Consider the following 25,082-nt stretch of genomic DNA (forward strand, 5'->3'; position numbering starts at 1 on the left):
AGAAATCATACTAGTGAAAAAGATTTTCTCATCCATCTTTCCAGGGTCACTTAAAGTAGAAATATATCAATCAGGCTATTTACAGGTAAATGTATCTGAAAACATGACCTACCTTTGCTAAGGTCTTTCTCACTCTTTAATTGGTATTTATCTTTTAACATTACAATGTTTCCATTATCCAGCATTGGGAGGAAGACAAAAGGACAGCTTCCTTTTAAAAGCTTTGCTTGATGCAGCCTCACAAGAGCTATGCGATCTTCCCTCACTCCTATGGTGTATATGAACTTTCATGCAGACAGGTCCTCAGCTCCATTTGTCAGAGCAGAGCAGAATGACCTTGCAAAGCAAATGAGTTACTAAAATGTATGTATCCAAATCAAAGACGTATGAGGGAAATACAATGTATAAGGAGGAATAACGTTAAAAAATGAGTAAGAGAAAATCAGAAGTAAGTTTTCTAACATTATTCCTAATTCTTTTATTCTCCACAAATATACGATGCAAAAACTGAAATAGATTATTTATGATTTGATCTAAGGTCATGCAACAGAATATATCTGTCTCTGAAAGGCTATAACTGTTTACTAAAGGTGTGGGGGTTGCTTTACAAGGGTGTGTTGCAGTAAATCTTTTGATGTTGACCCATAGCTTTACTGAAATCGGCTTTTACTGTTTCTGACAGTTCTCAGCCTTTCAATTCATTAGAACATAAAACTATGTGATCCACAAAATGACCTGGTAATATGTTGCTTAGAAATGGAATTATTTAAAATGTAATCAAATTATACCAATAATTGTCTCGTTACATAAATCTTTATCCTGCTGACACAGGATTCAGGAGTTTGAAATATAATGACAAAGTGAAATATGATGTTTAGTCTCCAAGTGATGTGGTGGCAGGAAATTTTTTTTTACCATAGTCCTTTTGGAAAGAGGTAACCCTGAGACAGTTTTAGGCAAAAATCTTGGATAGGGCCTAAGAATAGTAAAATATGGCAGACTCACAAAGCTCAGTGACTCAATATACAGCAACCAAAGGCAAGTTTGTGACTGTTCTGAGCAGGAAAGAAAATACATATGTTTGTGAAGAATAAGATGGACTCCATGGTGTTGTCATGGATTGAACACCTCTCATAAACTTTGAAACCAGGGAATTTTCTTCCTGAGAGTTCCTATGCACAGAGGGTGAGCCAAAATGGGTGGCAGACAAATAATGGAGGTTGGCTTAAGGTTCTAATTGAGTAAAAAAAAAGCAATTAAAGCAAAACTGTCAGGCTATCACAATTTAAGTCATAGGATTCATTATTCTGACACCACAAATTAATTTTCGACTTGGCATTTTGCACTTTTGGAGTGGATGATTTTCTAGACACCATGGGATTATCTGCATTGAGGATAAAAAATCATTACTGAACAGCCTAAGGCATCAAGCTGTCAGTTGAAGACTCTGGGAAGAAATGAACCAGACTCTCCATACATAAGCACCAACAAAGTTGAAGCAATTTTACAGACAGCATAATACTAGCAGATGCGCTTAGGAGGTCTGGGGCCTGCTGGCAACATACTGAATTTGCACCATCTGTTGGCAGTTATATTTTCCCTAGTTTTTTATGCACCATTGTCCTTTGTGAAGTATTCTGGAGGTATATCCTTTCCCTATGCATCCAAGATTTTTGAAAAGAATTCTCACACTTTGTGCAAGAGGCGCCATATTCTTTCTCTACACAAGGAATATCACTGATGATTTCTAAAAAGGAAATAAAAGAGGGCTTCCTCAGTGGAAAAGATTACATTCAGGCTTTCCTCAATCAAATCACTGGTAGACTACAACGTAGTGGGCAGGGGGAATCCTGAAAACCCTGAGGACATAAGTAGTTCAAATAGGTTATAAACTAAGCCATGAAGTACACCATGCTCATCAGCATCAGTATATCAAACTGGATGCTATTTAGGGTCATGGGGTCTGTACTCATTGTGAGATTCCACCCATCCAGCAAATTAATCTCAATGATACTTAACAGAGTTTAAAATAGTAGCTCATTGAAAACTCACTTCACTACACTGAGAATATAAACCAAAAACTGATATTAAATTTCATATATTGAACCAACATAGGAGTATTTTCCCTAATTTCTCTTTCATCTGAGGCCATGCAATCTTCAAGGAGTTATTTGTCCAATTTAAGCATGGTACATCTAAGGATGTAGATTTAATGGAGCAGTTAATAGAAGTTTAAGCAAGCTGAAAAATAATTACACAAATTAAAGGTCTCTTAAAGCCAAAAGTCTTTCCAGGCATAATTTCCATTTAATTCCTAGCAGCACAGAATTGAAAAATTCCTTATAATCAGCATTATGCCTGTATAACATTTATATAGTCCTATGTCCTTGTAATATATCAACATATGCCAATGAAATAATCATTTCATCACAGTCAGATTATCTTAAACTCAAATTATAAAGATGCTCAAATCAAATAAGAGTGTGACATTAACATAATTTAATTGTTTGCTTTGTACATGTTTTATTTACTTGCTATATATGTAATTTTGCAAAACTGGCATATTTAATTTGACATAATCTTTATGACATAACGCAAACTAAGGGCTTCAATGATTAGATAGTGCTGGTTAGTTATGAGAAGAAGAGCACCGCAGTAATTCTGTTGTTAAGGTGATGCATAAGTAATACATTGCTTGGCAAACTGCTGCTGATAATTGAAAATGATCTTTCCTCATACTGCAGAATTTAAGTGTGAATTTAAGGCAACAGTATAACATTTTTGTGTAGTTTAAAATAAAACAAAGAAAAGTCTCCAAAGAGCAAGCCTTTGTCAAATAAATAGGGATCCTCAGTCATGGAACATCTCATTTCTTCACTCCAAATTGAAGCAGCTATTAATTAAAAATATAATAGGCAAATAAACCTAGGTTTAGTTTCAATTTAGAAATACATTCATCTGAAATGATAGAAAGAATGGCTACTGGCCCTGTGACAGGAGGTTCTATCTTCATAACCCTGCAAGAGAGGAAAGCAACACGAATGAACCCTACAAAAGAACCGATCAGATCACAGCTTGAGGAAGGCAAACCTTTTGATCAGTTCCTTGAAATACAAGCTGCAGGAAGCTAGAACATTTTGATGGACTTCAAACTCTTTGCCTTCAACAGTTATTTTCAGGTCTGTAAACTCTTTCGCTCTGCGCTGCTGGTTCAACTCCTTCAACATTTCTGCAGAACAGAGAAGACAGACATTGCCAGGGTTCCGATGAAGAAATTTTTGAATGAATTAAAGAAACAGATACCTGGTGAACTCTAGCCGATTCGCACGTTAACATTTGTACATAACACTCATTGACAATAAAAACAAATCATTGACACAATGTAAAAAACAAAGCACGCACCATTTGGTTTAATAAATGAAAGAATAAATGAAAGCCTCCCGAGGCTTGAAGGGTAAAATATACTTCTTCTCATCAACAAAATTAAAGACGTGTGTATCACCACAGAAAGACAAGAGAAGGAAATGAAATAATCAAAACATTTCTAAAACCTGCTAATTGCTATATAGCTTACCCCCACCAAAAAAAACTTTGAATACCTTAGTTTGGGAACTTACTGTAACATTGAAAACATGGCACAGTATGCTGCAAATGAAAGACACTAAGAACTCAATTGGTTAAAGCAAAATGTACCTGGAGGAACAAGATTCATTTATTAAAAATGATAAAACTCACTTCCTAATTTTTAAAACTGTCAAGTAACATATGCTTTTCCCATTTCTTTAAGCATTTTTGTAATGATCAAAGATTTTGAAAGAGAATATTAAATTTAAAATCGAGATAAGATGGTTTCTTGAACCACATCGGAATGAACTTCAATAGAACAGATTTTGAATTTAAGCATATTACTTGTCAGATCTTTTAAACCATTCAACATTTAGCTCAATATAAAATAGCCTTGGTCTGATACAGCCTTGTAGATAGAAGTTCAATAACAAAGAATATTTTGCCAGACATCTCTTTATTCATTGTTCTTTTCATGAAAATGATGTAGTATGCTTACAATTAGTAAACTTTATTATGTGCCAACAATTACTTGCTAAAGCTAAACTGATTGACCGATTGAAGTCACATTTACAGCCATAGTTGTGAAATTGGTCTTCGGCGGTAGTATGAATTGGCAGCCCGTTTAACATTATTCTTTTCCATTGAAATCAACAAAGAAGAAAATAGGGCAGGCTGCCGATTCACCATCGCCCGTTTTGTGCTACCACCGAAGACCAATTTCACCCCCCGTGAACCCTGAATTCAGGGCATACTAGAACAATTGCTGTGTGGTGTTCGGCATATGGTTTTTCCATATTTGTTTTACTAGTGAGGAAAGGACAGTTTTTTTGGTTACAAAGACATGGAAAACTTGTACAAAACTTACCCATGTAAGAAACCCATGGTCTTCTTTAGTTTATTAGGGTTTAAGAGTTTTTATATCGTGCATAATGGGTAAACTTTTATGGTTAGCATTTTGTACAAAAAGTTGTCTTTTTCATTTTGGTGGTTCTGCTGTGTCCCTATTGAAGTTCTTAAAGCATTATTAGTTTGTGGGGAGGGCAGGAGGGCAGAAGAGGACAGAAAAGACATTTCCTACTTTGTGAGGAGTTGAGGTCCTCAGAGTATGAAAACTTGATAAAGAAAATAATGTGATAAATATTTCTGAAGCAATTGGATTTCCTTTTTAAGGCTATGTACATCCATCATCTGTCCATCGCAGTTGTTGCCCATATATCATTTAATATCTACGATGCTCAGCAGTATATTAATGCAAGGAAATATTGAAGCTGAATTTGAGGTAAGTCATTAATTTCAAAACTTCTATGCTACGCTATTCATTTTTAACGTGTGTATGGCCTATAAGTCTCCACAACTACCTCCTTCAGTGGCAGGGCTCAATGGTCTTGGCTGCAAACTTCTCCATGGCCTCTAATGTTGCTCCATGATGGCTAGCAGGATTGTGCAATTTAGTGGGCCAGAATTTAATATACAAGTTTCTTTTCTTTTTAAAATGAAGAGCTTCATTAATGCAAAGTGCTCCTTCAAGAAAACAAAGCAGCTCAGTTGAGAAGTGGCAGAACTTGTCCATTGAAGACATTTGAGTTCAAATGTCAGTTAAGGCTGAAATTCAATCTTACCCTTCAGCTGGAAGTCCAAGATATATATCAGTGAAGGTAATAGGCTATTAAAATCAACATTTTAATCCCAGTGTTTTTAGAGGATTTGCCATTACACATCTCACTATAAATTAGCTCTAGATCAAGGTGTTAACTCTTTGAGGATTGCGACACTATTTTCCATTAACTTAACTTTGAATATTGCATTGCAAATTGAGCCACGTTCATCTCTCTTCCGTCTCAGCTACAAACCTATCTTCTTCTGCCACTTACTTATTTTAAGGTATTCTATTTTGACTTTGAATGATTTAAACAAAAGCAGGACCGTTCCCTATGTAGCATTTTATTCTCAAGTTAACATAGCATGTCGAGTTATTTCTTTTGTTATCTTTAGCTTGCAGTTTATTTCATTTATAATTATGTCTCCTGCCTGCTCACAGAGAATGTAGCCATTCATTTTATAATTTAATGGGGGAAAACTATTTATTTCCCCTTCAATCTTATTTCCACGAACAAGCAGAGCTTCTCTATACTGTCTTGATAACTCAGTGTCTAGGATTTTAAATTATTCTGGTTCTTCTTTGAAGCCTAATACCTCTTATGCCCTTATGGTAAATGTGGAGGTCAAAATTGGACATTGAACTCTAAGTTTGGTCAATGCTTATCAATTCTTATAGACTATCAGTATACTCCCCTGATATCCTATTTCTAATGACAATCACTGTTCTACTGAATGTGGTAATTCTTTTAAATATTATTTTCTTGCTCCATCATAATATATCTAACATTGTGAAATTTATAATTTTAAAAATAATATGCATTATTTTACATTCCTCAATTCCAAGTCCTTATTGGTCTCTATAGCTCCCTAGGTAGATCATGTATCTAATATTGAAATTCTTCTGTGACAAGTGTTAGAGTTTTATTGGTTTTTATTTTCAATAATACTTTGCTTAATGGCTTTTGCTTTGAGTTCTGTACTTTTGTCTCATTTTCTGTTTTGTTTGTAGAATACTATTAAAAATGCCAAGAAAAAGAATGGAATGGTGGCACAGTGCATTGGAGCACTGGTATGTGTGTCACAGACTGGTGCCATGCATCACTCCACTGTGCAACCAATCTCAGCTGCAATAATGTGGGGGAGTCACCAAGTGGAAACCAAGTACTTTCCCAAAGGGATGAAGAGTAAAATTAAAAGGTGAATGGTTTCCTAGCATCTCCTTGAAGAGTGGCATAGGTAGAGGTCAGGGAGCAGGTCGCTCACAAATCTTCTTGACCACAGGTGTGCCCAACAAGACCTGAAGAGGGAGAAAACAGGGGAAAGAAAAGCAAGTGGATGACCTTCCCAGGGATCAAGAAAGTTAATCTCAGAATTATATTATTTCAGTTTTAAAAAAAACAACATCTATCAAACACTGGATATTTTAACCTGAGTAAAACATTGTACAGTTGTAACACAATTTTTATTCCTTCATGAACGTACCCATCGTGTGCTTGCCTACTTGAGTGTCACAAATTAATGACTGTAAGGCTAATTGCACTCTGTTAAAGTGGATCGAGAGTCCCTGAGATCTAAGTTTTTATTTGGTACATTATAGACTCATTTCAATGCCAAGAACAGGGAAAACTAGTTAACTGAAGTTTCCCAAGAAGCCGCTATGACTTTCCCGCCAGCTGAAGGCCAGCGTGAAGAAGATTGGAAAATTGAAGAGCCCCCCCCCGAGGTATGCTTAAATAAAATTTAAGTGTAAATTAAATTTAAAGGGAATGGACCGATTAAAGGGGACGCAACAATTGAGGAATAACATTGTGAAAGAACAGGGGGTCAAGAAGAGAGAAGCAAAAAGAAAAGGAAACCAAAGGTGTAAGCATGAGCCTGGAGGTATGTGCTGGAGCAGCCCAGGACCAACCCCTCAGTTTGCTAGTTGCTGAAATGAGGGTGGTGCTACATAAGGTGGTTGTGAGGAGAGTGGTCCTTTGTGCTTCTCCAAGACACCATCTTCAAGCACTTCCCCACAGGGCTGAAGAGAAATTGAGCATTGTGGCATACCTACGAGGAGGTGGAGCAAATTTTCAGGTCGCAGCTGACCATTAGTGTCAAGAATATGCCAGCCCAATGTTGGATGGTGGCTGCAAGTGTTCTTGTAGCAATTGGCACAGTTCTGCATCTGCCTTTCTGCTGACCCAGTGCATAAGGAGACAATTCCCCACAGCCACTGTCAGGTGGGCGCATCAGGGCTTGCAGAATTAGTTGGTGACATCTTGCAGATGTTGCCAATGAGGCTCTTCAGGCAGATCATAACCTGATATGCCTTTCAAGCAGTGCAGTATGTACTCTGGTTGGGGGACTTCAATGTCCATCACCAAGAGTGGTTCGGTAGCACCACTACTGACCAAGCTGGCCGAGTCCTGAAGGACATAGCTGCCAGATTGGGCCTGCGGCAGGTGGTGAGAGAACCGACACGAGGGAAAAACCTACTTGTCCTCGTCCTCACCAATCTACCTGTCGCAGATGCATCTGTCCATGACAGTATTGGTAGGAGTGATCACCGCACAGTCCTCGTGGAGACAAAGTCCCGTCTTCACACTGAGGACACCATCCAACGTGTTGTGTGGCACTATCACCGTCCTAATGGGATAGATTCAAAACAGATCTAGCAGCTCAAAACTGGGCATCCACGAGGCGCTGTGGGCCATCAGCAGTAGCAAAATTGTATTCCAGCACATTCTATAACCTCATGGCCTGGCATATTCCTCACTCTACCATTACCAACAAGCCAGGGGATCAACCCGGGTTCAATGAAGAGTGTAGAAGAGCATGCCAGGAGCAGCACCAGGCATACCTAAAAATGAGGTGCCAACACAGGACTACATGCATGCTAAACAGCGGAAGCAACATGCTATAGACAGAGCTAAGCGATTCCACAACCAACGGATCAGATCAAAGCTCTGCAGTCCTGCCACATCCAGTCATGAATGGTGGTGGACAATTAAATAACTAACGGGAGGAAGAGGCTCTGTAAACATCCACATCCTCAATGATGGTGGGGTCCAGCATGTGAGTGCAAAAGACAAGGGTGAAGCGTTTGCAACCATCTTCAGCCAGAAGTGCCGAGTGGATGATCCATCTCGGCCTCCTCACGATATCCCCACCATCACAGAGGCCAGTCTTCAGCCAATTCGATTCACTCCATATGATATCAAGAAACGGCTGAGTGCACTGGATACAGCAAAGGCTATGAGCTCCGACAACATCCCGGCTGTAGTGCGCTCCAGAACTAGCTGTGCCTCTAGCCAAATTATTCCAGTACAGCTACAACATTGGCATCTACCCGACAATGTGGAAAATTGCCCAGGTATGTCCTGTCCATAAAATGCAGGACAAATCCAAACCGGCCGATTACCGCCCCATCAGTCTACTCTCAATCATCAGCAAAGTTGGAAGGCGTCGTTGACAGTGCTATCAAGCGGCACTTACTCATCAATAACCTGCTCTCACCAATGCTCAGTTTGGGTTCCGCCAGGACCACTCGGCTCCAGACCTCATTACAGTCTTGGTCCAAACATGGACAAAATAGCTGAATTCCAGAGGTGAGGTGAGAGTGACTGCCCTTGACATCAAGGCAGCATTTGACCGAGTGTGGCTTCAAGGAGCCCTAGTAAAATTGAAGTCAATGGGAATCAGGGGGAAAACTCTCCAGTGGCTGGAGTCATACCTAGCACAAAGGAAGATGGCAGTGGATGTTGGAGGCCAATCATCCCAGACCCAGTACATTGCTGCAGAAGTTCCTGAGGGCAGTGTCCAAGGCCCAACCATCTTCAACTGCTTCATCAATGAGCTTCCCTCCATCATAAAGTCAGAAACGGGGATGTTCGCTGATGATTGCACAGTGTTCAGTTCCATTCGCAACCCCTCAGATAATTAAGCAGTCTGTGCCCACATGCAGCAAGACCTGGACAACATCCAGGGTTGGACTGATAAGTGGCAAGTAACATTCGCACCACACAAGTGCCAGGCAATGATCATCTCCAACAAGAGAGGGTCTAACCACCTCCCCTTGACATTCAACGGCATTACCATCGCATAATCCCCCAACGTCAACATCCTGGAGGTCATCATTAACCAGAAACTCAACTGGACCAGCCACATAAATACTGTGGCTACAAGAGCAGGTCTGAGGCTGGGTATTCTGCGGCGAGTGACTCACCTTCTGACTTCCCAAAGCCTTTCCATCATCTACAGGCACAAGTCAGGAGTGTGATGGAATACTCTCCACTTGCCTGGATGAGTGCAGCTCCAATAACACTCAAGAAGCTCGACACTATCCAGGACAAAGCAGCCCGCTTGATTGGCACCCCATCCACCACCCTAAACATTCACTCCCTTCACCATCGGCGCACTGTGGCTGCAGTGTGTACCATCCACAGGATGCACTGCAGCAACTCGCCAAGACTTCTTTGACAGCACCTCCCAAACCCGTGACCTCTACTACCTAGAAGGCAGCAGGCACATGGGAACAACACCATCCCGACTTGGAAATATATCGCTGTTTCTTCATCGTCGCTGGGTCAAAATCGTGGAACTCCCTACCTAACAGCACTGTGGGAGATCCTTCACCACACGGACTGCAGCGGTTTAAGGCGGCGGCTCACCACCACCTTCTCAAGGGCAATTAGGGATGGGCAATAAATGCTGGCCTTCCCAGCGACGCCCTACATCCTATGAACGAATAATAAAAAGTGCTACTAAAAGCATGACATACTGCGATTGAGCTGCTTCTGAGGAGATACACATAACTTAGTCGTGCCAATAGATCTGCTGTCCTAGGTCCTTTGGGAAGAAAAGCCTTTACATGCACTATCTGCCAAATCAAAATATATTCTCCTCACCCTGAAGATGTGGGTACTGGCGAGAGGGGGTGCCTGTTGGTATCACAGAACACCTCTTGAACAGCCTGACCTATCTGGCATTCTCTGTCGGCTTCCCTCGTCTTCCAAACACAGCTAATAGGGGGACTTTCATCAGTACCAGTAACGGGTAACGGATAACGGGTGCAGAAAATAAATAATGCTCTGAGAACCTAAGTGCCAGCAGGAAAAATACACTTACCTCAATATTACTTTGTCCTCCAGTATAATTATCACCACCCATTTCAAATGACCAATCATACCCATATAATGCAATGAGAAAAGTCTCAGCTCTGTGAATCTATCCTCACATTTTATTATCTAGTTGCTTAATCATTCTAACAGCTTCTGTACCGTTTCCAGCTCAGCTACAAATGGACCTCAAAATTACACCATACGACATTCAAACACTATGGACGCTAAATTGGGCAGTGTAGCACCTGTTGTTTTGGCGCGACACAACCTCTTCGACATCCAAGATGGTGGCTTGGATGCGCATGCATGTTTCCAGCGTGACGTGTGCCAGACGCCATTTTGGTATAGGAGTTAGCGCAGGCGCAGATAACGAACGCTGGAATCATGCAAAGTAGGGAGAAAATGGCTTCAATCAGTGTGCAACGCTGATTTAAAATGATAGACACCATTTTGGGACTTAACGCTCAACTCAACGCATAGTCTTAACCCTGACCATCTGAAGGTGTCTTAGAGTGCCTGGAGGAGCCCCCACTAGCACTATTTAAAGGGACCATGCAGGATTTACAGGTTAGTGGCTGGATTATTGCTTCTGGCTGCCGAGACATTTGTAACTGTTTATGGAGGTCTCCTAGACTTCAATACTAGGACGCAGGGGCATAGCCTAACATTTAAAGCCAGCACGTGCAGGAGTGAAGTTGTGAAATGCTTCTACGTGCAAAGGGTGGGAGAAGTTTGGAACGGTCTTCTGCAAGCGGCAGTTAATGCTAGCTCAATTGAGAATTCTAAATCTGAGATTGATAGATTACTGTGAACCAAGGGTATTAAGGGATATGGGGCTAAGGCGGGTATATGGAGTTAGGTCACAGGTCCAACCTGATCTGATCAAATGGTAGAACAGGCTCGAGGGGCAAAATGCCACTGCCACTTGCTGCCTCCTGATATGTGCCAGCTTCTCCTGCAAGAAAGCGGGACATGTGTCTGGGTGATGTGCCTATCATGGTTGATTAGCTGCCAGTATGTGTGGCCTATGAGTTGTGGGTGGGCGGGTTGCAATGGTGGTAATGTGTAAGGGTGAGAGGGTTGAGTATTGATGGAAAGAGTTTGTTGGTATATGGGTGATGGGGGGGTGGGGGGGGAATGCATGGAGCAATGGATGTGGCTGGTGGTGTAGTTGGTAGGAGATGTCACTTGATAGTTGACCTCACTCATCTTGACCACTCATGTCAAAGCACTGAAACTTCTTCGTGTTCTGCATCCATGTTTATGAAGCTGTGCACCTGGCATTGACTTAGAATCATAGAATCATAGAAGTTTACAACATGGAAACAGGCCCTTCGGCCCAACATGTCCATGTCGCCCAGTTTATACCACTAAGCTAGTCCCAATTGCCTGCACTTGGCCCATATCCCTCTATACCCATCTTACCCATGCAACTGTCCAAATGCTTTTTAAAAGACAAAATTGTACCTGCCTCTACTACTGCCTCTGGCAGCTCGTTCCAGACACTCACCACCCTTTGAGTGACAAAATTGCCCCTCTGGACCCTTTTGTATCTCTCCCCTCGCACCTTAAATCTATGCCCCCTCGTTATAGACTCCCCTACCTTTGGGAAAAGATTTTGACGATCTACCTTATCTATGCCCCTCATTATTTTATAGACTTCTATAAGATCACCCCTAAACCTCCTACTCTCCAGGGAAAAAAGTCTCAGTCTATCCAACCTCTCCCTATAAGTCAAACCATCAAGTCCCGGTAGCATCCTAGTGAATCTTTTCTGCATTCTTTCTAGTTTAATAATATCCTTTCTATAATAGGGTGACCAGAACTGTACACAGTATTCCAAGTGTGGCCTTACTAATGTCTTGTACAACTTCAACAAGACATCCCAACTCCTGTATTCAATGTTCTGACCAATGAAACCAAGCATGCTGAATGCTTTCTTCACCACCCTATCCACCTGTGACTCCACTTTCAAGGAGCTATGAACCTGTACTCCTAGATCTCTTTGTTCTATAACTCTCCCCAACGCCCTACCATTAACGGAGTAGGTCCTGGCCCGATTTGATCTACCAAAATGCATCACCTCACATTTATCTAAATTAAATTCCATCTGCCATTCATCGGCCCACTGGCCCAATTTATCAAGATCCCGTTGCAATCCTAGATAACCTTCTTCACTGTCCACAATGCCACCAATCTTGGCGTCATCTGCAAACTTACTAACCATGCCTCCTAAATTCTCATCCAAATCATTAATATAAATAACAAATAACAGCGGACCCAGTACCGATCCCTGAGGCACACCGCTGGACACAGGCATCCAGTTTGAAAAACAACCCTCTACAACCACCCTCTGTCTTCTATCGTCAATCCAATTTTGTATCCAATTGGCTACCTCATCTTGGATCCTGTGAGATTTAACCTTACGTAACAACCTACCATGCGGTACCTTGTCAAAGGCTTTGCTAAAGTCCATGTAGACCACGTCTACTGCGCAGCCCTCATCCATCTTTTTGGTTACCCCTTCAAAAAACTCAATCAAATTCGTGAGACATGATTTTCCTCTCACAAAACCATGCTGACTGTTCCTAATCAGTCCCTGCCTCTCCAAATGCCTGTAGATCCTGTCTCTCAGAATACCCTCTAACAACTTACCCACTACAGATGTCAGGCTTTTCCCTGGCTTTTCCCTGCCGCCCTTCTTAAACAAAGGCACAACATTTGCTACCCTCCAATCTTCAGGCACCTCACCTGTAGCTGTCGATGATTCAAATATCTCTGCTAGGGGACCCGCAATTTCCTCCCTAACCTCCCATAACGTCCTGGGATACATTTCATCAGGTCCCGGAGATTTATCTACCTTGATGCGCGTTAAGACTTTATCCCCTACTGCTTCCCACTATCTTTTGGGCGTATGTCTGGAGGGCCTCTTGCTTCCTCCCCCACGGATATAAGACGTCCCTCCTTCTGCCCTCTTGCACCAAGGCATCCGGTGCATCAGCAGAGAACCTTGGTGCACAGAGTCTCAGATCGGCAGATTGGTGAGGTCTGGCATACAGATTGGAGGATGCGCAACCTTTATTCAATGTTTAAAACATAACTCATCAGTATTTAATAACAGGGATGGGACCTGCATCTGTGCTTTACGTGTGCGATGTCTGATCTCCGTTCAGACTCGGTGCAGACAACAGGCTGTTATAGTCAGCAAATAACAGGTACCAGTTACCTTTAAGAGATTTCTAACTGACAGCCTGCCTTTAAGAGATTGGAGCTTCCCCCTGCTGGTGGAAAGTGCGAATTGCATGGAATCCTCGTTCAACGTTGATTTCCAACGCAGATTGCAGGTAAGTCCTCAGGCCTGACAAAAATCTCGTCCTGCCTGCACAGGGACCAATGGGCGCGGGGTAATAGTGGTCCATTACAGGCCCTATCCAATTTTTCCCCCAATGCATTTCAGAAATGCGCACACTATTCCAAGTGAGGCCTGACCAATGCTCTACAAAGTGGCAGGATAGCCTTATTAAAATAATAAAGACACAAATTATTAACTCCATAAAAGTAGACTCAAGCTAAGAGAGAGAGAGAGAGATATGGATGAATAGATTTTGGAACTGCCGTTGTTTAAGACTCTGAGATGGATTGCTCAGTCTGCTGAGCTATCAATCTGCAGGAGGACATAGATAGGCCAGCAGAATGGGCAGATATGTGACAGATGGGGTTCAATAGAAGTAAGTTATATAATATACTTTAGAAGTAAAGGAAACACTTTACCTGAATGTCCTTCTGCAGTCTTTCACAATTCTGGTCACAATCTGCTATACCTCCATAATTTAATGTTATCAACAAATGTCAACATTGCTCCCTCCGTTTCTAAGTCTAGATCATTATGCATATAGTAAATAAGGGCAGCCCCAGTACAAACCCCTGTAGAATACCACTCACATCTTTCCAGTCCAGGAAACTACTTTTTCCCTTTTTAAATGGAGCTGAGGAAGCTTGGTCATTAAGTTGGCAGTGCAAGTAGATAAAGCTATGCAAAAAGCAAATAGAATTCTTAGTTCTGTACCCAGAGGCATAGAATACAAAAGCAAGGACGAAATAACAAACTTGTAGAAGACCTTAGTCTTGGACAACCCATTATAAGAGGAAAATAAAAACAATGCAAAAAAACCAGAGCACATTCACTAGGATGTTATCAGGAACGAAGGGTTACAGTTATGAGAACCAATGAGTTATGACGTTAGGGCTTTTGTCACTAGAGATGAGAAAGTTAGGAGTGACCTGAGAGAAGTCATAATATTTTGAAGGATTTATGATAGGGTAAGTAGAGATAGATTGTTTCCATTGGTCAGCAAGACAGTAATGGGAGTGCACAAATTTAAGATAATCACAAAAAAATTAAGGGCAGGATGGAAAAAAATATTTACACAGAGGATGGTTAGAATGTGGAATTTTGTGTCACAAATTATTCTTGAAGCAGAGTCCATAACTTCTTTTAGAAGGGAATTAGCTGTTTGAAAAAGATGATTATTATTATAAGACATGGGAGAGAAGCAGCAGAGTGCGATTAGATTAGGTAGCTCATGGAGAAAAATACTGGCACAGACATGATAGGATGAATGGCCTGTTTCTGTGCTATCACATTCTATGATTCCAATCAGATTTAAAATCTGTAATTTTGCCACATTTTATGTCATGGCATAATGACCTTTTTGAAGTTGACATTAAAAGAAGGCTGCAGCTAGGATTTCTGGCAAAGTCTAATTTTGAAATTGGCAAAATGTTACAATACCAGTACTTGAGAAGATCTGAAAATAGCATATATATATATATAATATATATAAAAAACTGAAAATGATTGGAAGTGAGCGAGAGACAGAGGTGGCAGTGCTGTGGAATGGCACCCTCTTTGGTGCAGGTAGAACCCATCCAACCCAAGCATCCAAAGGCCGCCCTGGGTGAGGACTGCTTTGTGGCTGAACACAATCTGCAGAAATATGAGGATCTAGAAAGAGAAGGGATTCAATGATGTGACCACAACCATAAAGGTGAACACTGTGTCCCACCAGCATCCTAGAAACCACACACCTGAAGGAACTGATATCAACACAGCTAAAGGTCACTAGCCTCTTTAGATTGGAGCACATGAAAGACTGACTTTCAAGACACCACTTCTGAACCTTAAGCATCATGCCAATGTACGCTGTTTCTTATGTAACATGCAGATAAATGGGAATGAGACACACTATTGGTTGTTAGCTGGGCTTTTCCGCTGTGCGCTCGCTAGAGCTTGATTTTCCATTTAAATGAATGGGGGGAAATCACAGGCTGGTCACAGCACAAATGGAAAACCCTGGCCTTTCAGTTGAAACCCTACTCATAGATTTGCCTTACCACTTGCGATGCATTAACTCACATCAATAAATACCTATTAACCTCTGCTGAAGTGATAATGAAGGTCTTGTTATATTATGGAACACAGCACAGATAAATCCAAAAACATCAGCGATAATACAGTGCAAAACTGTACCATGCCAGCGTAGACCAATACAGTGATTCAAACAACTCCACTTACACAATGTAACACATTACTATCTTTTTGATATTCACATGTCACTGAAGTCGCACCACTAATACAGGAAGGCAAATTGAAGACATTACATAATGTCACAGACCTCAACTACACCTGGAGCAGAAAAGAGATCTAAAGGTTGACAGGCACAGGTTGGAACAGCACAATGGCACTTTTCAATTTCAACAAAGAGGATATACACTCTCAGAGGCTTAATCTTGGAAATCTCTCTCAAATGTTTCCAAAAGTACCAGATTGGAATCAAGTCTCTGGTACCCAATCATATATATTTGGTATTTGTTCTGCAGTGATCTATATTTTTATTAAACATACAGGGCCTAAAATTATGCCATGAGATATTAGCATCTGAACACAATGCGTTCATCAGAATTGCTTCCATTTATTTTAAATGGGTTAATGCCTTGGCTAAAGCAGCAGACACAGAGAAATTTCACAGCAATGTGTTAAACGTTCATGTGCTAGCATCCCATGGGTGTAATTTCAGTGGTGTGATTTATAAAATTGCTAAAACTGGATGCAGAAAATGCAAGCACTGCAGCAATTCCTTCAGTAAATATATCTTAGTTAGGGTACATTTAATAACACAAGGAAGCAACAAATAAGAAAAGTCCATTGGGCCCCTCAAGCCAAATACAGCACAATACTTCCTTAACATCCATTTTTAAAAAATAGGTGAAAATATCATTGGTTATCACAACAAATAGAATGCTCTGAATGTGTCAGGCAAGCTACCTTTCATTTTAATGGGAAAAGACTGTGGGGAAAAAAATGAGATTTGAAATAAATTATTCTATTATAGTACGTTTAATATTAATGTTTTGAATTTTCAGTATTTTTTTTGAATGTTTCCTTATGATCTTCTCTCACCTGTTAAAAATGATCAATAACTTGTGTTCCAATCAACAATCTCTTGTGGATTAATATGACAGCATGAGAAACCACAACTACACCTGGAGCAGGCGTCTTTCACACAGTCATCACTGTTGCATTTACTGAACTTAGATTCACTATGGAACCTTATGGCATTATATACAACTTTGTTCCCACCCCACCCCCCAAGATAAATAAAGCAGCTTTATTTCCTCTTCCATTTTAACATGAAGAGGAGAATAATTTAGTTTCAAAGTTAGTGCAGGATTTTTCAGTTAAATAAAGGAAAAACCATTTATTTCAGAACTTTAAAAAAATGTTATTTCCACTCCAATTTTCTCCCCATCTCTCTTGAAACTGCCTCATGTTGCAGGTTAGATACAGAGTTTGGGATTTAGGCCCAGTACCTCATTCAAGTGGGAATTCTTAAGGTGTGAGCTTCAGCATAACGGACCATTCCATACTCCTACGATGTCTCTCCTTTGCAGTCCATCTTCAGCTCTTACTGTTCCAGTGTGTCAATTTCAAAATTCTCATCCTTGTTTGCAAATCACCCCATGATCTCGTTCCAACCTATTTTCGTGATCTCTTCTTGCCTTACATCCCTGAAGCATCCTTTATTTTTCTAACACTGGACTTTTCCTCGCTTCCTATACTCCATCATTAGAAGCCACTCATTCAGTACTATGACGCTGCCATCTGAAATTCTCTACCCAATTCCCTCTGCCTTGCCATCTCTCTCTGCTTACAAAATTCTTCTCCAAACCATCCCCTTTGACTGTGTCTTTGGTTCCCCGGCCTAGCTTCTCCATTTCTTTCCCCGTTCTCCATGCTCAGTGTTGACTGTATTCCTTTCCTACTTATTGTAATGTAAACAATTTTACAACACCAAGTTATAGTCCGACAAATTTATTTTAAATTTCACAAGCTTTCGGAGGCTTCCTCCTTCCTAAGGTGAATGTTGTGGAAATGAAATCTTCGAATCCTACGCATTTATAAATCACAGAACAATGCCTGGTGATTGCTGCCCGTTGCCAAGGCAATCACAGTGAGCAGACAGAGAGGTGTCACCTACAAGGCCACCGAATATACAAACCCCCCCAAAAAAAAGTCACCGCGTGGGTGACTTCTACTGCCTCCCAAAGATACACAAAGCCAACACACCCGGACGTCCTATCGTATCAGGCAACGGAACCCTGTGTGAGAACCCCTCTGGATATGTCGAGGGCATCCTGAAACCCATCGTGCAGGGAACCCCCAGCTTCTGTCGCGACACTACAGACTTTCTACATAAACTCAGTACCCACGGACCTGTTGAACCAGGAACACTTCTCACCACGATGGACGTCTTGGCACTCTACACCAGTATCCCCCACGATGACGGCATCGCTGCAACAGCATCAATACTCAACACCAACAACAGCCAATCTCCAGACGCCATCCTACAACTCATCCGCTTCATCCTGGATCACAATGTCTTCACCTTCAATAACCAGTTCTTTACCCAAACACACGGAACAGCCATGGGGACCAAATTCGCACCCCAATATGCCAACATTTTCATGCACAAGTTCGAGCGGGACTTCTTCACTGCACAGGACCTCCAACCAACACTATACACCAGATACATCGACGACATTTTCTTTCTATGGATCCACGGTGAGGAATCACTAAAGAGACTACACGATAACATCAACAAGTTCCATCCCACCATCAAGCTCACAATGGACTACTCCTCAGAATCAGTTTCTTTCTTGGACACACGAATCTCCATCAAAGACGGGCACCTCAGCACCTCACTCTACCGCAAGCCCACGGACAACCTCACGATGCTCCACTTTTCCAGCTTCCACCCTAACCACGTCAAAGAGGCCATCCCCTATGGACAGGCCCTGCGAATACACAGGGTCTGCTCAGACGAGGAGGAACGCGATGGACACCTACAGACGCTGAAAGACGCCCTAGTAAGAACGGGATATGACGCTCGACTCATCGATCGACAGTTCCGACGGGCCACAGCGAAAAATCGCATAGACCTCCTCAGAAGACTAACACGGGACGCAACCAACAGAGTACCCTTCGTCGTCCAGTACTTCCCCGGAGCGGAGAAACTACGCCATGTTCTTCGCAGCCTTCAACATGTCATCAATGACGACGAACACCTCGCTATGGCCATCCCCACACCTCCACTACTCGCCTTTAAACAGCCACCCAACCTCAAACAAACCATCGTTCGCAGCAAATTACCCAGCCTTCAGGAGAACAGCGTCCACGACACCACACAACCCTGCCACGGTAACCTCTGCAAGACATGCCAGATCATCGACACAGATACCACCATCACACGAGAGGACACCACCCACCAGGTGCACGGTTCATACTCCTGTGACTCATCCAACGTTGTCTACCTCATACGCTGCAGGAAAGGATGCCCCAGAGCATGGTACATTGGCGAGACCATGCAGACGCTGCGACAACGGATGAACGGACACCGCGCAACAATCGCCAGACAGGAGGGTTCCCTCCCAGTCGGGGAACACTTCAGCAGTCAAGGACATTCAGCCACCAACCTTCGGGTAAGCATACTCCAAGGCGGCCTTCGAGACACACGACAACGCAAAATCGTCGAGCAGAAATTGATAGCCAAGTTCCGCACCCATGAGGACGGCCTCAACCGGGATCTTGGGTTCATGTCACGCTACACGTAACCCCACCAGCGAACAAATGTTATCTGTTTTTAATATAACGGGTCATTTGCTGTCTTCCTTCCGGATGTCTCTATGTCTCTGCCTCTCTCTCTCTTTTTTTTTGGGGGGTTTGTATATTCGGTGGCCTTGTAGGTGACACCTCTCTGTCTGCTCACTGTGATTGCCTTGGCAACGGGCAGTAATCACCAGGCATTGTTCTGTGATTTATAAATGCGTAGGATTCGAAGATTTCATTTCCACAACATTAACCTGAGGAAGGAGGAAGCCTCCGAAAGCTTGTGAAATTTAAAATAAAATTGTTGGACTATAACTTGGTGTTGTAAAATTGTTTACAATTGTCAACCCCAGTCCATCACCGGCATCTCCACATTATTGTAATGTACTCAGAGATGTATTTGTGCATAAGAGGAGTGCTATATAAATATAATAGAGTGTTTATAGTTATTCAACCAGTGGGAATGCCACAGCTGAGCCTGTCCACATGAGTGCACTTTTTAGTAAGGATCACTGGATAAAGTTCAGGAGTGGGACCACCTGGTTTATATTTTTCTACATTCTAGTCCAGTGGTATAGAGGCAGATTGTAGCATCTTAGCACCACCCATGATGAGATCAGCTAACTCAGAACAGATTTTTTCAATTTTTCTCCGCGGTCAATCGATGAAAACCAAAATTTCCAAACGTACTAACAAATCTTTGAATAAAGATATCAAGAATTCAAATAGAATTAAAAACTTATTAAGATAAATAGAACTAGCTAATGCATTTAATAAGGGTACATAATAAAATTAAACTGCTTCAACTTCCCATATTTAATTTAACTTTACTGGGATATTAAAAATATAAGCATTGGTCTTAGTAATAGATCTAATCAAATTTGTCCCGTTCACACACAGCATCTGAACAGCTCTGTAAACTTTCCTAATATGGAAAAGTCACAACTGGCAGGTACGCACTGATGGAACCATCCATACAAATTAAGCGGGCCGACTGTGTCTTCAGCTGCAAGCTCTGGATACGTACTAGACACAAAAGTTCACAAACAACACAGCTGAACAGCCCATGAAATGTCACCTCAACAATTTTAGTGGATATAATTTTAAAAATATAGTTTGTAAGTGGGATTTCATTACAATATGAAAAGATAGGGTAAGCATAACACTTATATTTTCCACTTTTTTGCCTATCAACCATCAGGTAACAGTCCAATGAAATGAGATTTTGCTACGCACTAGGATTGTGGGAAAACTGAGTACGGCCATGCCGTTAAAGAACTGAACCGAATTTGTGAAAAATTTGCTATTAGATTCACAAATATTAAGTGACTAAATGCACATTTAAAAAGAATCCTTTATCCCCAGCAATCACATATAAGATAAGCAAACTTACTAAGAACTATCGCACGAGGGTATTGTAAATTTTTATTTTGACATTTCACTACTTACTAGGGACATATATTTTGTAGGATGCTCAAGTCGAACCAAGCTGAATGTTTACTAGACCTTAAAAAAGCTTTTCTTCTTACTCAGGTCATTAGGAATGTTAACTTGCATATGACAGACTCATAACCTCGCAAGTAAAAGAGCTTACTGCACCAATACTTTAATGTCCATGTACACTACAAAAGCATCAATCAATGAGCTATAATCTGGCTCTATCTTCTAGTTACAGTGTTCTAGATATTTCAGGAGCAGTAGGAATAGTGTGCTGGGTTAGGAAATTATCCTTTCATTACTAAGTTAGGAAGACTGAAGCCATCGTCTTTGTCCCCCGCCATAAACTCAGTACCCTCATCACAGACTTCGTCCCCCTCCCCAGCCATTAGCTCAGCCTGAACAAGGTTGGTCACAGCCTCAGCTTTCTATTCAACCTGGAGCTGAGCTTCTAGCCCCATATCCTCCCCATCACAAGGACTACCTACTGCCACCTCTGTAACATTGCCCACATCTATCCATACCCAAGCCCAGCTGCCACTAAAACCCTCATCCCTGTCTTGTCATCTCAAGACTTGACTATTCAAATGCTCTTCTGGCTGACCTCCCATTCTCCACCCTCTATAAACTTTGGCTCATCCAAAACTCTGATGCCTATATCCTATGCTGCACCAAGTCCTGCCCGCCCACCTTCTCTGCCCTCTCTGTCCTTGTTCTCCAACACCTCAAATTTAAAATTCTTATCCTTGTGTTTAAATCCCTCCATAGCCTCACCCCTCTCTATCTATGTAACCTTCCCCACCAAACTCACTGTTCCTCTGACTTTGGTCCATTGTGCATCCCCACTCCCTTCACCCCACCATTAGAAGCCTTGCCCGTGCTCTGGAATTCCCTTCCTAAACCCTTCCACCTCTCTATCTCCCTCTCCTGCTTTAAGACCCTCAGTAAAACCCATCTCTTTGAACAAGCTTGTGGTCACTTCTTCTAATATCTCCTTTTTTGGTCCATTGTTTCCTTATGTCTTTTTGCAGTGCCCTGGGATGTTTATCTGCACTAAAGTATTACATGCAGATTATTGTTGTTGATGCTGAATTTAACACAGACAGATGGGACGAGAATCTAGCCTGAAACTTAGTTTAAATTCTTAATTCAGTTTCTAAATACAAGAGATACAATTTTTACACAAAAATTAGCATTCTGATAAATAGTCTCACAATCCATACATACAACAGCGATTACATTTCTTCACTTTGGGTAAATTTTTGCTCATCAAAGTGACAGATGAGATCAACGTTGGGAAATTTTCCACTTTTTGCACCTTGTATCAAAATCAAGCTCTCCCTGGTCAAAAATAGTTATAGGATGAAGGAAAGGTAAGCTTCTGTGTATACTGCACAGGTTGCGTTAATGCAAATCTCATAAGAGCATCCTCCGTTGCACTGATGTTAAAATTTTATTATCTACACATCTCATCTCTATTCTCTGAAAAAAGACTGCCAATATAGTGCCAAGTTATGAGCAGTTTTGTGCTATATGTGAATTGGCAAAAGACAATCACATCCAAAGTAATTACTCGTCATCGCCCTACTATTCTAGATTTTAAGTTTAGGTATTACCATCATATTAAACTGAGAGGGTGGTAGTTAAGTCTAATGAACTACAGAAAGACCTAGATAAAATTTGCAAGTGGGCAGATCTATGGCAAATGAAATTCAATCTGGGTAAGCGAAAGATGTTACACATTAGAGGAGAAGATGGGGGACATACTCAATGAAGGATGTCAAATTAGATAAGGGAGAGGTTGAATGACATCCGGGAGCGAGATGCTGAACCCTGGGGGTCATCCTTTAAAAGGAGAATGATCGAGGGACAGCAGCACGTTTGGGAGCTGCTGGAACAGGTGCCATGCACATTCTCCACAATAGTGCAGAGGATGGAGGAGTCCAACTCCTGCATGAGTGGAATGGTGGCACAGGTATGGGAGGGAATCTTTGAGATACTGTCACAGGGACATGAGGGCATCTCTGAGATAGTGTCGCGGGTAAGTGCGGGAATGTCTGCGATGGAGGGAAGGCTAGCCTCCATGGAGTTTCAAGCACGGCTCACCAATGAGTCCATTGAGGCCCTGACAACGGCCATTCAGACTCAGGGTGAACAACATTCTGCCGCCTTAAACAGGCAGGCAGATACACCAGCACTGGTCTTACAAGGCTTCCCACGTCCTCCAAACTGTCGTCTAGCAGAGTGGTAGGAGTGGTTTGGGCCCTGGCTCAGGGAAGGGATGATGGCAAAAGGGGACATGGAAGTGGGGACGCCACTCAAAGCGCCCCCATGCCTCACCCGTTGCTCTCCTCTCCACCAGTACCCACAATGCTGCCTCCTCTCCAGGTGGCCGAGTCTGCCCCTGCACAAGTGCAGGTGGAGCAGTCTTTAGAGGGGCCCTCACGGGCACCAAAACCCAGAGGGCATAGGCCCAAAGCATCTAATTGGTCAGGACATGAACAAGAGCAATTTGCCACTATCTCTGCTGCAGCCACAGTGGAAGCATCATGTAGAAGTAGTCGGAAGCGAAAGGCGAAGGTTTTGTAAGCATGAAGGGGATGCACAAGGGTGTCTGATGATTGGTCATGTTTTTTATTTATATTTGCTTTTTGTTAAACTCACATTAAATATTATTACTGTCACCTCTAGTGCCATGTCTTTGATATGCTTGACTGGCTTCTGTAAATAAGGCCCTTTCATGAGGTTCACCATGAATGCCGACACTTGATGCCACCCATTGGGTCACTCTACAGTTGTATGTGTAGTTGCAGGACTGTTTTGTGCAGGGATGGGGGGGGCAAAGCTGGCGTGGGTGCTGCTCTATCCAGGTGTTGTAAGGACTGCACTCTTCACACTGTCTGATGTTAGGAGAACCTGTCACATATCAGTGACTTCCTGACCTCACGAGCAGCCAGGTGAGCTGCTGTTCCGCCCCTGGGTTGCTTCTGCTCCTCCTCCTCAATGTGCGTGGCAGATGTGAATGGGGCCTCCTCAAGCAGGACCTCTCTCTGTTGTGCCTTAATGCGATGTGGCTGCCATTGTATCGACGCTGTTGCTTGGTGGTGGAGTTCCTCCGAGGTGTCATGAGTCCCCGAGAAGCCAGCCCTTACGGGTGTTCAGTGCGTGGAAGAGGGGTGGGATGTTGGATTCCCACAGGATGAAGGAATCATGGCAGCTGCCAGGGCATCTGGCGCACACGTGAAGGAATTTCTTGCGGTGGTCACAAACGAGCTGAGTGTTGATGGAGTGATAGCCTTTCCTGTTGATGAACAGTCCTGGCTCATGTGGAGTTGCTCATATTGCTGTATGGATGCAATCGATTACACCCTGCACCTGTGGGAAGCCCGCCACAGCATGGAATCCCACTGTCCTCTCCGTCTGGCTGAGATTGTCCATGAGGAAGTTGACATAGTGCGAGGCCCTGTGAAACAAGCCGTCCGTGACCTGCCTTATGCACTTATGTGCAGACGATTGAGAGAGCCCGGCGATGTCCACGGTGGCACCTTGGAATAATCCAGAGGCGAAGAAGTTGAGGGCAGTGGTGACTTTGACAGCGACAGATAATGAGATGCTGCTCGGCCCAGCCAGGAGCAGCTTGGCATGAAGGAGACTGCAGATGTCTGCGACTACCTGGCGACTGACTCTGAGCCTCCGTATGCACTGCTCGTCATAGAGGTCCAGGAAGCTGAGCCTCGGTCTTAGACCTTGTGGTGAGGGTAGTGCCTCCTGCGACGTCACTCTTTCTGTTGTTGCCCTCTGTGCTCTTGTGCAGGTGCCTGTGGTGCAGCACTGTGTTGTGGAGCTCCATGTGGCGGAGGTGGACGCCGTGCCTGGCAAGGCTGGTGATGTTGCTCGTCCTTGGATGTAGTGGCGAATGCAGCCATAGCACCCCCCATCCTGACGGTGTGAATTTGAGGGGGTCTGCAAAGTAGTTAAATATGTTTGTACAGCAGAGTTTTGGTTGGAAGTATGAATTTTGAGTGAAAACACAAAGGTCTTGCAGCCAAAACTTTGTCTGAAGTGACTGAGTGCCCTGCTGCAATAAATGACGTTTTCTCCCCACCTGTCAAATAAGCATTTGCATCTCTCACTGGCTGCTGGCTGAAACATGTCTGTTACAACAGGGAGTGTTTCCCACAGCACGAGAAACACGCTGAGGATGCTTCAAA

At 42.5% G+C, this 25,082-nt stretch overlaps 1 protein-coding gene across 3 annotated transcripts in view; it reads right to left on the reverse strand.

Moving 5' to 3' along the window:
- Nucleotides 1-25,082, reverse strand: part of LOC137321733 (kelch-like protein 29) — a 459,448-nt gene that overhangs the window by 87,636 nt on the left and 346,730 nt on the right. For all 3 annotated transcript variants that reach the window (XM_067984319.1, XM_067984318.1, XM_067984320.1), the window contains exon 6: nucleotides 3,091-3,229. In XM_067984319.1, the coding sequence (XP_067840420.1) occupies nucleotides 3,091-3,229 (139 nt within the window). The remainder of the gene's footprint in view (nucleotides 1-3,090; nucleotides 3,230-25,082) is intronic.

The sequence above is a fragment of the Heptranchias perlo genome, chromosome 5, assembly GCF_035084215.1.
Source record: "Heptranchias perlo isolate sHepPer1 chromosome 5, sHepPer1.hap1, whole genome shotgun sequence".
Classification (NCBI taxonomy): Eukaryota; Metazoa; Chordata; class Chondrichthyes; order Hexanchiformes; family Hexanchidae; genus Heptranchias; species Heptranchias perlo.